The sequence below is a fragment of the Nerophis ophidion genome, linkage group LG12, assembly GCF_033978795.1.
Source record: "Nerophis ophidion isolate RoL-2023_Sa linkage group LG12, RoL_Noph_v1.0, whole genome shotgun sequence".
Classification (NCBI taxonomy): domain Eukaryota; kingdom Metazoa; phylum Chordata; class Actinopteri; order Syngnathiformes; family Syngnathidae; genus Nerophis; species Nerophis ophidion.
The window spans coordinates 61,502,726-61,518,254 of record NC_084622.1 but is presented as its reverse complement, the minus strand read 5'-3'; the positions used below and the strand labels follow the sequence as shown (position 1 = coordinate 61,518,254).

The 15,529-nt window shown below is 40.9% G+C and overlaps 1 protein-coding gene across 1 annotated transcript in view; it reads right to left on the bottom strand.

The window, feature by feature from the left end:
- Positions 1–11,335, bottom strand: part of LOC133563666 (sulfide:quinone oxidoreductase, mitochondrial-like) — a 49,987-nt gene extending 38,652 nt beyond the window's left edge. The window contains exons 1-2 of the mRNA XM_061917929.1: positions 11,196–11,335; positions 540–785 (exon numbers count right to left, since the gene is read on the bottom strand). Coding sequence (XP_061773913.1) covers positions 540–776 — 237 coding nt within the window. The 5' untranslated portion in view covers positions 777–785; positions 11,196–11,335. The remainder of the gene's footprint in view (positions 1–539; positions 786–11,195) is intronic.
- Between the last annotated feature and the right edge of the window lie 4,194 nt (positions 11,336–15,529).

Below are 15,529 nucleotides of genomic sequence, written 5' to 3'. Positions count from 1 at the left end.
AGGACCGTTTGGTTTTTACTTTAAGGAAAAAATATCAAAATATATATTGCATATCGCCATTCAGCATATAGAGCGGAAAACACAACCAAAAGTTGTAGGCTTCTTCACGCAACAAAGTTGGCCTACTTCACCACAGTCTGTAGTCTATTGCCCCCCCCCCAGGCTGTGGTGGCAGCGACCAGGTGGGTACATGATGGCGACAGGCGGAGTTACACCACCTTAACTAACACCTGTATATATTGTATCTGGTGATTTAGTTTTGTTGGGAAAAAAAAAAAAAAGGCTGATACCATTATACTGTATTTTTCGGACTATAAGGCGCACTCCAAATTATTTTATTTTCTCAAAAGTGGACAGTGCACCTTATAGCGCCCGGTGCACCAAATGTAGAATAAAATAGAATAGACCACCAAATCTAGAATGGAATAGACTTTATTGTCTTGTAGGTATTAATTCCGGTTGTGCTTACCGACATCGACGCAATTGTATTTGGTGGGCAACATTGTGGAATATAATCAAACGTCCGAGCGGTGACTTACCTCACTGGGCTCCACAAGCGCCACGTTATCAGCACCCAGCATCCTTTTCATGCGCGCCCCCATGGCTATTCCTCCACTTCCTCCTCCCAGCACCAGCATTTTGTAATGTTGCTTGGCAGGAGCACCACTGATCGTGTGCACACCACAGCTGGTGTGCACACCACAGCTTGTGTGCACACCACTGATTGTGTGCACACCAACGCCGCCAAAGCCCGCCGAGCGACACAGGGCGGCCATACTGTCTTTCTGAGGAAGAAACAAGGACATTGTGGAGTTAAAAAGTGACAAGAGTCAGTAGTCCATGGCCTACATCAGTTAAAAAGTCACAAGAGTCAGTAGTCCATGGCCTACATCAGTTAAAAAGTGACAAGAGTCAGTAGTCCATGGCCTACATCAGTTAAAAAGTGACAAGAGTCAGTAGTCCATGGCCTACATCAGTTAAAAAGTCACAAGAGTCAGTAGTCTATGGCCTACATCAGTTAAAAAGTGACAAGAGTCCGTAGTCCATGGCCTACATCAGTTAAAAAGTGACAAGAGTCAGTAGTCCATGGCCTACATCAGTTAAAAAGTGACAAAAGTCAGTAGTCCATGGCCTACGTCAGTTAAAAAGTGACAAGAGTCAGTAGTCCATGGCCTACATCAGTTAAAAAGTGACAAGAGTCAGTAGTCCATGGCCTACATCAGTTAAAAAGTGACAAGAGTCAGTAGTCCATGGCCTACATCAGTTAAAAAGTGACAAGAGTCAGTAGTCCATGGCCTACATCAGTTAAAAAGTGACAAGAGTCAGTAGTCCATGGCCTACATCAGTTAAAAAGGGACAAGAGTCAGTAGTCCATGGCCTACATCAGTTAAAAAGTGACAAGAGTCAGTAGTCCATGGCCTACATCAGTTAAAAAGTGACAAGAGTCAGTAGTCCATGGCCTACATCAGTTAAAAAGTGACAAGAGTCAGTAGTCCATGGCCTACATCAGTTAAAAAGTGACAAGAGTCAGTAGTCCATGGCCTACATCAGTTAGAAAGTGACAAGAGTCAGTAGTCCATGGCCTACATCAGTTAAAAAGTGACAAGAGTCAGTAGTCCATGGCCTACATCAGTTAAAAAGTGACAAGAGTCAGTAGTCCATGGCCTACATCAGTTAAAAAGTGACAAGAGTCAGTAGTCCATGGCCTACATCAGTTAAAAAGTGACAAGAGTCAGTAGTCCATGGCCTACATCAGTTAGAAAGTGACAAGAGTCAGTAGTCCATGGCCTACATCAGTTAAAAAGTGACAAGAGTCAGTAGTCCATGGCCTACATCAGTTAAAAAGTGACAAGAGTCAGTAGTCCATGGCCTACATCAGTTAAAAAGTGACAAGAGTCAGTAGTCCATGGCCTACATCAGTTAAAAAGTGACAAGAGTCAGTAGTCCATGGCCTACATCAGTTAAAAAGTGACAAGAGTCAGTAGTCCATGGCCTACATCAGTTAAAAAGTGACAAGAGTCAGTAGTCCATGGCCTACATCAGTTAGAAAGTGACAAGAGTCAGTAGTCCATGGCCTACATCAGTTAAAAAGTGACAAGAGTCAGTAGTCCATGGCCTACATCAGTTAAAAAGTGACAAGAGTCAGTAGTCCATGGCCTACATCAGTTAAAAAGTGACAAGAGTCAGTAGTCCATGGCCTACATCAGTTAAAAAGTGACAAGAGTCAGTAGTCCATGGCCTACATCAGTTAGAAAGTGACAAGAGTCAGTAGTCCATGGCCTACATCAGTTAAAAAGTGACAAGAGTCAGTAGTCCATGGCCTACATCAGTTAAAAAGTGACAAGAGTCAGTAGTCCATGGCCTACATCAGTTAAAAAGTGACAAGAGTCAGTAGTCCATGGCCTACATCAGTTAGAAAGTGACAAGAGTCAGTAGTCCATGGCCTACATCAGTTAAAAAGTGACAAGAGTCAGTAGTCCATGGCCTACATCAGTTAAAAAGTGACAAGAGTCAGTAGTCCATGGCCTACATCAGTTAAAAAGGGACAAGAGTCAGTAGTCCATGGCCTACATCAGTTAAAAAGTGACAAGAGTCAGTAGTCCATGGCCTACATCAGTTAAAAAGTGACAAGAGTCAGTAGTCCATGGCCTACATCAGTTAAAAAGTGACAAGAGTCAGTAGTCCATGGCCTACATCAGTTAAAAAGTGACAAGAGTCAGTAGTCCATGGCCTACATCAGTTAAAAAGTGACAAGAGTCAGTAGTCCATGGCCTACATCAGTTAAAAAGTCACAAGAGTCAGTAGTCTATGGCCTACATCAGTTAAAAAGTGACAAGAGTCAGTAGTCCATGGCCTACATCAGTTAAAAAGTGACAAGAGTCAGTAGTCCATGGCCTACGTCAGTTAAAAAGTGACAAGAGTCAGTAGTCCATGGCCTACATCAGTTAAAAAGTGACAAGAGTCAGTAGTCCATGGCCTACATCAGTTAAAAAGTGACAAGAGTCAGTAGTCCATGGCCTACATCAGTTAAAAAGTGACAAGAGTCAGTAGTCCATGGCCTACATCAGTTAAAAAGTGACAAGAGTCAGTAGTCCATGGCCTACATCAGTTAAAAAGGGACAAGAGTCAGTAGTCCATGGCCTACATCAGTTAAAAAGTGACAAGAGTCAGTAGTCCATGGCCTACATCAGTTAAAAAGTGACAAGAGTCAGTAGTCCATGGCCTACATCAGTTAAAAAGTGACAAGAGTCAGTAGTCCATGGCCTACATCAGTTAAAAAGTGACAAGAGTCAGTAGTCCATGGCCTACATCAGTTAGAAAGTGACAAGAGTCAGTAGTCCATGGCCTACATCAGTTAAAAAGTGACAAGAGTCAGTAGTCCATGGCCTACATCAGTTAAAAAGTGACAAGAGTCAGTAGTCCATGGCCTACATCAGTTAAAAAGTGACAAGAGTCAGTAGTCCATGGCCTACATCAGTTAAAAAGTGACAAGAGTCAGTAGTCCATGGCCTACATCAGTTAGAAAGTGACAAGAGTCAGTAGTCCATGGCCTACATCAGTTAAAAAGTGACAAGAGTCAGTAGTCCATGGCCTACATCAGTTAAAAAGTGACAAGAGTCAGTAGTCCATGGCCTACATCAGTTAAAAAGTGACAAGAGTCAGTAGTCCATGGCCTACATCAGTTAAAAAGTGACAAGAGTCAGTAGTCCATGGCCTACATCAGTTAAAAAGTGACAAGAGTCAGTAGTCCATGGCCTACATCAGTTAAAAAGTGACAAGAGTCAGTAGTCCATGGCCTACATCAGTTAGAAAGTGACAAGAGTCAGTAGTCCATGGCCTACATCAGTTAAAAAGTGACAAGAGTCAGTAGTCCATGGCCTACATCAGTTAAAAAGTGACAAGAGTCAGTAGTCCATGGCCTACATCAGTTAAAAAGTGACAAGAGTCAGTAGTCCATGGCCTACATCAGTTAAAAAGTGACAAGAGTCAGTAGTCCATGGCCTACATCAGTTAAAAAGTGACAAGAGTCAGTAGTCCATGGCCTACATCAGTTAAAAAGTGACAAGAGTCAGTAGTCCATGGCCTACATCAGTTAAAAAGTGACAAGAGTCAGTAGTCCATGGCCTACATCAGTTAAAAAGTGACAAGAGTCAGTAGTCCATGGCCTACATCAGTTAAAAAGTGACAACAGTCAGTAGTCCATGGCCTACATCAGTTAAAAAGTGACAAGAGTCAGTAGTCCATGGCCTACATCAGTTAAAAAGTGACAAGAGTCAGTAGTCCATGGCCTACATCAGTTAAAAAGTGACAAGAGTCAGTAGTCCATGGCCTACATCAGTTAAAAAGTGACAAGAGTCAGTAGTCCATGGCCTACATCAGTTAAAAAGGGACAAGAGTCAGTAGTCCATGGCCTACATCAGTTAAAAAGTGACAAGAGTCAGTAGTCCATGGCCTACATCAGTTAAAAAGGGACAAGAGTCAGTAGTCCATGGCCTACATCAGTTAAAAAGGGACAAGAGTCAGTAGTCCATGGCCTATACCAGGGGGAGGGAACCTATGGCTGTGGAGCCAGATGTGGATCTTTTGATGACTGCATCTGGCGCTCACATAGATCTTAGCTGACATTGCTTAACATAAGTAATCACCGTGTTAAAAATAATGTTTAAAATATAAAACATTCCCATACATTTGAATCCATCCATCTGTTTTCTACCGCACCTGTTGAAGAAGTGGCATTGATGGTAAGAAGCACTTTATTTTGTATTGGTGAGCTTCCCAATAAAAATGTTATTAAAAAGAATAAGAGACTTATTATGTGAAGATCTGTCACTTTAATTCTGTTTGTGCTTCTTTGTTTAGTATTTACTTCCCATCAATGCTCTTATTTTCTTTCCATTTCCTGCTTGTCCCGCTGAGCAATGTGTTTGTTTCCCCTCACCTGCTGTTGATTGGCAACCGGTCCACACCGGCTGCCAATCAACATCTTTCTATTTATGTACTTATGCTGGTCTTATTTATGTACTTATGCTGGTCTTATTTATGTATTTATGCTGGTCTTATTTATGTACTTATGCTGGTCTTATTTATGTACTTATGCTGGTCTTATTTATGTACTTATGCTGGTCTTATTTATGTACTTATGCTGGTCTTATTTATGTACTTATGCTGGTCTTATTTATGTACTTATGCTGGTCTTATTTATGTACTTATGCTGGTCTTATTTATGTACTTATGCTGGTCTTATTTATGTATTTATGCTGGTCTTATTTATGTACTTATGCTGGTCTTATTTATGTACTTATGCTGGTCTTATTTATGTACTTATGCTGGTCTTATTTATGTACTTATGCTGGTCTTTTTTATGTATTTATGCTGGTCTTATTTATGTACTTATGCTGGTCTTATTTATGTATTTATGCTGGTCTTATTTATGTACTTATGCTGGTCTTATTTATGTACTTATGCTGGTCTTATTTATGTACTTATGCTGGTCTTATTTATGTACTTATGCTGGTCTTATTTATGTATTTATGCTGGTCTTATTTATGTACTTATGCTGGTCTTATTTATGTACTTATGCTGGTCTTATTTATGTACTTATGCTGGTCTTATTTATGTACTTATGCTGGTCTTATTTATGTATTTATGCTGGTCTTATTTATGTACTTATGCTGGTCTTATTTATGTATTTATGCTGGTCTTATTTATGTACTTATGCTGGTCTTATTTATGTATTTATGCTGGTCTTATTTATGTACTTATGCTGGTCTTATTTATGTATTTATGCTGGTCTTATTTATGTACTTATGCTGGTCTTATTTATGTACTTATGCTGGTCTTATTTATGTACTTATGCTGGTCTTATTTATGTACTTATGCTGGTCTTATTTATGTATTTATGCTGGTCTTATTTATGTACTTATGCTGGTCTTATTTATGTACTTATGCTGGTCTTATTTATGTACTTATGCTGGTCTTATTTATGTACTTATGCTGGTCTTATTTATGTATTTATGCTGGTCTTATTTATGTACTTATGCTGGTCTTATTTATGTATTTATGCTGGTCTTATTTATGTACTTATGCTGGTCTTATTTATGTATTTATGCTGGTCTTATTTATGTACTTATGCTGGTCTTATTTATGTATTTATGCTGGTCTTATTTATGTACTTATGCTGGTCTTATTTATGTATTTATGCTGGTCTTATTTATGTATTTATGCTGGTCTTATTTATGTACTTATGCTGGTCTTATTTATGTACTTATGCTGGTCTTATTTATGTACTTATGCTGGTCTTATTTATGTACTTATGCTGGTCTTATTTATGTACTTATGCTGGTCTTATTTATGTATTTATGCTGGTCTTATTTATGTACTTATGCTGGTCTTATTTATGTACTTATGCTGGTCTTATTTATGTACTTATGCTGGTCTTATTTATGTACTTATGCTGGTCTTATTTATGTACTTATGCTGGTCTTATTTATGTATTTATGCTGGTCTTATTTATGTACTTATGCTGGTCTTATTTATGTATTTATGCTGGTCTTATTTATGTACTTATGCTGGTCTTATTTATGTATTTATGCTGGTCTTATTTATGTACTTATGCTGGTCTTATTTATGTATTTATGCTTGTCTTATTTATGTACTTATGCTGGTTTTATTTATGTATTTATGCTGGTCTTATTTATGTACTTATGCTGGTCTTATTTATGTATTTATGCTGGTCTTATTTATGTACTTATGCTGGTCTTATTTATGTACTTATGCTGGTCTTATTTATGTACTTATGCTGGTCTTATTTATGTACTTATGCTGGTCTTATTTATGTACTTATGCTGGTCTTGCACCTTCCTCAGGGCTCCAAGTGTACTTGCATTCTCCTCCATTGGTGATATTAAAATCATCTTACCTGCGCTTCACTGTCCTGGTTCCTGCACCTTGGGCTCGTTACTACTGCTGCCATGCGAGTTTGTGACATATTGTACTCTATAAATGTTGGTCTGACTTGAAAATGCAGACATTTAGTTGTATTCAGTGTTAAAAAATATTATATGGCTGTCACGGAAATACATTTTCAAATATTTGACTTAAATGGCTCTCTCAGCCAAAAAGCTTCTCGACCCCTGCCCTACATGGTCAAAATCACTGAAAACTACCATTCCCAGAATGCCAAGGTAAAATGGCCGCCAAATTACTGATAGAAAGCCCCTGAAAAAGAAGGCGGTCAGTCAGACTCATTCAGCAAACAAGCTGCATGCAAGGAAGACCAGCAAGCAGCCACAACCCCAGCATGATCTACTCGACTACTTTCTACAAACACACCAAAGCTTCATTTGATATGTTTAACTGGTTTTTGATTTAAACTTTTATTAGTAGATTGCACAGTACAGTACATATTATTAGTAGACTGCACAGTACATATTCCCTACAATTGACCACTAGATGCTAACACCCCAATAAGTTTTTCAACTTGTTTAAGTCGGGGTCCACCTTCATCAATTCGGGTCCGGTGACCAAGGATGAAGTGCTGGCTGTCCAGAGTCAGGACCAGCGTTGGACCGCTCGCCTGTGCAATGGTTGTCTCCACTTGGGATGGTCTCCTGCTGGCCCCACTATGGACTGGACTCTCACTATTATGTTAGATCCACTATGGACTGGACACTCACTATTATGTTAGATCCACTATGGACTGGACTCTCACTATTATGTTAGATCCACTATGGACTGGACTCTCACTATTATGTTAGATCCACTATGGACTGGACTCTCACTATTATGTTAGATCCACTATGGACTGGACTCTCACTATTATTTTAGATCCACTATGGACTGGACTCTCACACTATTATGTTAGATCCACTATGGACTGAACTCTCACACTATTATGTTAGATCCACTATGGACTGGACTCTCACACTATTATGTTAGATCCACTATGGACTGGACTCTCACTATTATGTTGGATCCACTATGGACTGGACTCTCACTATTATGTTAGATCCACTATGGACTGGACTCTCACACTATTATGTTAGATCCACTATGGACTGGACTCTCACACTATTATGTTAGATCCACTATGGACTGAACTCTCACACTATTATGTTAGATCCACTATGGACTGGACTCTCACTATTATGTTAGTTCCACTATGGACTGGACTCTCACTATTATGTTAGATCCACTATGGACTGGACTCTCACTATTATGTTAGATCCACTATGGACTGGACTCTCACACTATTATGTTAGATCCACTATGGACTGAACTCTCACACTATTATGTTAGATCCACTATGGACTGGACTCTCACTATTATGTTAGATCCACTATGGACTGGACTCTCACCATTATGTTAGATCCACTATGGACTGGACTCTCACTATTATGTTAGATCCACTATGGACTGGACTCTCACACTATTATGTTAGATCCACTATGGACTGGACTCTCACTATTATGTTAGATCCACTATGGACTGGACTCTCACTATTATGTTAGATCCACTATGGACTGGACTCTCACTATTATGTTAGATCCACTATGGACTGGACTCTCACACTATTATGTTAGATCCACTATGGACTGGACTCTCACACTATTATGTTAGATCCACTATGGACTGGACTCTCACTATTATGTTAGATCCACTATGGACTGGACTCTCACACTATTATGTTAGATCCACTATGGACTGAACTCTCACACTATTATGTTAGATCCACTATGGACTGGACTCTCACTATTATGTTAGATCCACTATGGACTGGACTCTCACTATTATGTTGTATCCACTATGGACTGGACTCTCACTATTATGTTAGATCCACTATGGATTGGACTCTCACACTATTATGTTAGATCCACTATGGACTGGACTCTCACACTATTATGTTAGATCCACTATGGACTGGACTCTCACTATTATGTTAGATCCACTATGGACTGGACTCTCACTATTATTTTAGATCCACTATGGACTGGACTCTCACACTATTATGTTAGATCCACTATGGACTGAACTCTCACACTATTATGTTAGATCCACTATGGACTGGACTCTCACACTATTATGTTAGATTCACTATGGACTGGACTCTCACACTATTATGTTAGATCCACTATGGACTGGACTCTCACTATTATGTTAGATCCACTATGGACTGGACTCTCACTATTATGTTAGCTCCACTATGGACTGGACTCTCACACTATTATGTTAGATCCACTATGGACTGAACTCTCACTATTATGTTAGATCCACTATGGACTGGACTCTCACTATTATGTTAGATCCACTATGGACTGGACTCTCACTATTATGTTGGATCCACTATGGACTGGACTCTCACTATTATGTTAGATCCACTATGGATTGGACTCTCACACTATTATGTTAGATCCACTATGGACTGGACTCTCACACTATTATGTTAGATCCACTATGGACTGGACTCTCACTATTATGTTAGATCCACTATGGACTGGACTCTCACACTATTATGTTAGATCCACTATGGACTGGACTCTCACACTATTATGTTAGATCCACTATGGACTGGACTCTCACACTATTATGTTAGATTCACTATGGACTGGACTCTCACTAGTATGTTAGATCCACTATGGACTGGACTCTCACTATTATGTTAGATCCACTATGGACTGGACTCTCACACTATTATGTTAGATCCACTATGGACTGGACTCTCACACTATTATGTTAGATCCACTATGGACTGGACTCTCACACTATTATGTTAGATCCACTATGGACTGGACTCTCACACTATTATGTTAGATCCACTATGGACTGGACTCTCACTATTATGTTAGATCCACTATGGACTGGACTCTCACACTATTATGTTAGATCCACTATGGACTGGACTCTCACACTATTATGTTAGATCCACTATGGACTGGACTGGACTCTCACACTATTATGTTAGATCCACTATGGACTGGACTCTCACACTATTATGTTAGATCCACTATGGACTGGACTCTCACTATTATGTTAGATCCACTATGGACTGGACTCTCACACTATTATGTTAGATCCACTATGGACTGGACTCTCACACTATTATGTTAGATCCACTATGGACTGAACTCTCACACTATTATGTTAGATCCACTATGGACTGAACTCTCACACTATTATGTTAGATCCACTATGGACTGGACTCTCACTATTATGTTAGATCCACTATGGACTGGACTCTCACTATTATGTTGGATCCACTATGGACTGGACTCTCACACTATTATGTTAGATCCACTATGGACTGGACTCTCACACTATTATGTTAGATCCACTATGGACTGGACTCTCACTATTATGTTAGATCCACTATGGACTGGACTCTCACACTATTATGTTAGATCCACTATGGACTGGACTCTCACACTATTATGTTAGATCCACTATGGACTGGACTCTCACACTATTATGTTAGATTCACTATGGACTGGACTCTCACACTATTATGTTAGATCCATTATGGACTGGACTCTCTCACTATTATGTTGGATCCACTATGGACTGGACTCTCACTATTATGTTAGATCCACTATGGACTGGACTCTCACTATTATGTTAGATCCACTATGGACTGGACTCTCACACTATTATGTTAGATCCACTATGGACTGGACTCTCACACTATTATGTTAGATCCACTATGGACTGGACTCTCACTATTATGTTAGATCCACTATGGACTGGAATCTCACACTATTATGTTAGATCCACTATGGACTGGAATCTCACACTATTATGTTAGATCCACTATGGACTGGACTCTCACACTATTATGTTAGATCCACTATGGACTGGACTCTCACACTATTATGTTAGATCCACTATGGACTGGACTCTCACTACTATTAGTGTTGCCAATCAGCCTATCCCCAGGTGCATGTCTTTGGAGGTGGGAAAGAACCCACGCAGTCACGGGGAGAACATTTTGTATGTTGACTACGTGCGAGTTTATTCGTGTTTTTTGGTCATTTGAGGTCAAACTAATAAATCGAGCAAAAGTAGAACAGTCTACATGTATTCTTTAATACTGGCTAAATGACAGTTTGGCGTCGATCGCTAGCTAAGATAACCGTGCGTGGACATTACACGGAGGTTTGTTTTTAAACAAGGTGACATGAAATAATGTTAGCTACTCTTACCTTTGCGGGAAAAGCAGGTAGTTCGGGGTTAGAGGAAGAAAGTGACTTTATGGAGTGCTGGTGACACAAGCGGATGACGTCACCCGAGACCAACTTGAACTTCCTGCAACAGACAGGAGCCCCATTGGCCACAACCACTCATGCTGTGGACCAATCAGAAATCAAAACTGCGACAGACTAACATACTTCCTGCTTGTGTCACGTGCTCCCGTCTTTTTTTTCAACACCTTTATTTATAAAGTTCAACATGTACAAAGAAATATATGAAGAATAACATTTAAAACATCTTTAACCTGACGTCAGGCCCAAAGAGTGACAATAGACCGAATGTGACTACTGTGCTTCAACTTTGGTTAGACTCACCATAGGTCCTCTTGGCCTCTTTTGTGGGGCTGTCCGGGCGGGGTTTCTCAAATGTCCGGCGTTTTCAATCAGGGTTGCGTGTATTTTCAATTTACAAACCCCATTTCCATATGAGTTTGGAAATTGTGTTAGATGTAAATATAAACAGAATACAATGATTTGCAAATCCTTTTCAACCCATATTCAGTTGAATATGCTACAAAGACAACATATTTGATGTTCAAACTCATAAACATTTTTTTTGTGCAAATAATCATTAACTTTAGAATTTGATGCCAGCATCACGTGACAAAGAAGTTGGGAAAGGTGGCAATAAATACTGATAAAGTTGAGGAGTGCTCATCAAACACTTATTTGGAACATCCCACAGGTGTGCAGGCTAATTGGGAACAGGTGGGTGCCATGATTGCCTATAAAAGCAGCTTCCATGAAATGCTAAGTACTTCACAAACAAGGATGGGGTGAGGGTCACCACTTTGTAAGCAAATAGTCAAACAGTTTTACAACAACATTTTTCAACGAGCCATTGCGAGGAATTTAGGGATGTTACCATCTATGGTCCGTAAAATTATCAAAAAGTTCAGAGAATCTGGAAAAATCACCGCACGTAAGCGATGATATTACGGACTTTTGATCCCTCAGGCGGTACTGCATCGAAAACCGACATCAGTGTGTAAAGGATATAACCACATGGGCTCAGCAACACCTCATAAAACCACTGTCAGTAACTACAGTTGGTCGCTACATCTGTAAGTGCGAGTTAAAACTCTACTAGGCAAAGATCAAGGAATTCATCATAAGTACATGAACTTACTCAAGGACATCTACACAAACTGCACTACCACAGTTACCATGCACAAACCAAGAAACCAAGCGAGAAAATCCACATAAAGAAGGGTGTCCGAAAAGGCGATACAATTTCGCCTAAACTGTTTACAGCTTGTTTGGAAGGCATATTTCGCTCCCTGGAGTGGGAGGATAAAGGAGTTGATATCAACGGAGACAAATGTAATCATGTGAGGTTTGCGGATGACATTGTTGTCTTGGGACAGCAACTCAGGGAAGTGGAAGATATGCTTAAAGACCTTGCAAATGTTGTGGATTGAAAATGAATATGAAGAAAACAAAAGTTATGGCAAATTCCATGGTACCTCAATGACCTGTGACTGTTAATGGAAATGAAATTGATGAAGTTAATGAATATATCTATTTGGGGCAGACATTTAGCCTGAAAGAAAAGAGTCAAGAACAGGAGATAAGGAGGAGAATCAGATTCCATCCATCCATCCATCTTCTACCGCTTATTCCCTTTTGGGGTCGCGGGGGGCGCTGGCGCCTATCTCAGCTACAATCGGGCGGAAGGCGGGGTACACCCTGGACAAGTCGCCACCTCATCACAGGGCCAACACAGATAGACAACATTCACACACTAGGGACCATTTAGTGTTGCCAATCAACCTATCCCCAGGTGCATGTCTTTGGAGGTGGGAGGGGCCTATCCCCAGGTGCATGTCTTTGGAGGTGGGAGGGGCCTATCCCCAGGTGCATGTCTTTGGAGGTGGGAGGGGCCTATCCCCAGATGCATGTCTTTGGAGGTGGGAGGGGCCTATCCCCAGGTGCATGTCTTTGGAGGTGGGAGGGGCCTATCCCCAGGTGCATGACTTTGGAGGTGGGAGGGGCCTATCCCCAGGTGCATGTCTTTGGAGGTGGGAGGGGCCTATCCCCAGGTGCATGTCTTTGGAGGTGGGAGGGGCCTATCCCCAGGTGCATGTCTTTGGAGGTGGGTGGGGCCTATCCCCAGGTGCATGTCTTTGGAGGTGGGAGGGGCCTATCCCCAGGTGCATGTCTTTGGAGGTGGGAGGGGCCTATCCCCAGGTGCATGTCTTTGGAGGTGGGAGGGGCCTATCCCCAGGTGCATGTCTTTGGAGGTGGGAGGGGCCTATCCCCAGGTGCATGTCTTTGGAGGTGGGAGGGGCCTATCCCCAGGTGCATGTCTTTGGAGGTGGGAGGGGCCTATCCCCAGGTGCATGTCTTTGGAGGTGGGAGGGGCCTATCCCCAGGTGCATGTCTTTAGAGGTGGGAGGGGCCTATCCCCAGGTGCATGTCTTTGGAGGTGGGAGGGGCCTATCCCCAGGTGCATGTCTTTGGAGGTGGGAGGGGCCTATCCCCAGATGCATGTCTTTGGAGGTGGGAGGGGCCTATCCCCAGATGCATGTCTTAGGGAGGTGGGAGGGGCCTATCCCCAGGTGCATGTCTATGGAGGTGGGAGGGGCCTATCCCCAGGTGCATGTCTTTGGAGGTGGGAGGGGCCTATCCCCAGGTGCATGTCTTTGGAGGTGGGAGGGGCCTATCCCCAGGTAAATGTCTTTGGAGGTGGGAGGGGCCTATCCCCAGGTGCATGTCTTTGGAGGTGGGAGGAAGCCGGAGTACCCGGAGGGAACCCACGCATTCACGGGGAGAACATGCAAACTCCACACAGAAAGATCCCGAGCCTGGATTTGAACCCAGGACTGCAGGACCTTCGTATTGTGAGGCAGACGCACTAACCCCTCTGCCACCGTGAAGCCCAGGAGAAATACCGTTAAGTGTAAAAAGAAAGGTGTGTAATCAATGTGTGTTACCAACCATGACATGTGCAGCTGAAACCTGGGCATTGTCAAATAAAATGGAGAAAAAAAGTAGCAGCAGCACAATACAACATGGAAAGAAATATGCTCAGAATCACATATAAAGACAGAAAAAGAAATGAATGTGTGAGAAAACAAACGCAAGTCCAAGACATTGTGAGAACTATCAGGTGAAGTAAGTGGAAGTGGGCTGGACATATGAGTAGGAGAGCAGATACTAGATGGACTTCCCTCATGACATCATGGAGACCATGGATGGCAGCAGAACTAGAGGAAGACAGAGAGTGAGATGAAGTAGACAAATATTGGGGACGAGTGCAGTGGCCGGGAGCAGCTAGAGATCCTCCACTCTGGCAGAAACATGTCGAGGCTTTTGTCCAGCAGTGGACTGATGACGGCTGATGATGATGATGATGACGATGCAAAGCCAAACCCAGTTATCAACAACATCCTGAAACACCGCCGGCTTGGCTGGGCCCGAGCTCATCTAAGATGGACTGATGCAAAGTGGAAAAGTGTTCTGTGGTCTGACGAGTCCACATTTCACATTATACTTGGAAACAGAGGATGTGGTGTCCTCCAGAACAAAGAGGAAAATAACCATTCGGATTGTTCTAGGCGCAAAGTGTAAAAGCCACATGATTAATAAGCCACACTTGGAAATAATGAATTTCTTTATGTGTGCAGTTGCGGCAGAAGTCCACCGGAGGGCGCACGTTCCCTCTTCATAACTCTGGTCCTCTCTCTCTCTCTCTCTCTCTTCGCTTTTTTTCTCCATCCATCCATCCATTTTTCTACCGCGTATTCCCTTTTGGGGTCGCGAGGGTGCTGTCTCTGTTTCTTTTAATTTTTTTAGATAAGTTTGGTTTCTCATACACTTATATTTATACACTAAACATGTATTTAATATTTATACACTAAACATGTATTTAATATTCATACACTAAACATGTATTTAATATTTAACCTGTATTTAATATCCATACACTAAACATGTATTTAATATTAATACACTAAACATATATTTAATATTAATACACTAAACATGTATTTAATATTTATACACTAAACATGTATTTAATATTCATACACTAAACATGTATTTAATATTTATACACTAAACATGTATTTAATATTCATACACTAAACATGTATTTAATATTTATACACTAAACATGTATTTAATATTTATACACTAAACATGTATTTAATATTAATACACTAAACATGTATTTAATATTCATACACTAAACATGTATTTAATATTTATACACTAAACATGTATTCAATATTTATACACTAAACATGTATTTAATATTCATACACTAAACATGTATTTATTAT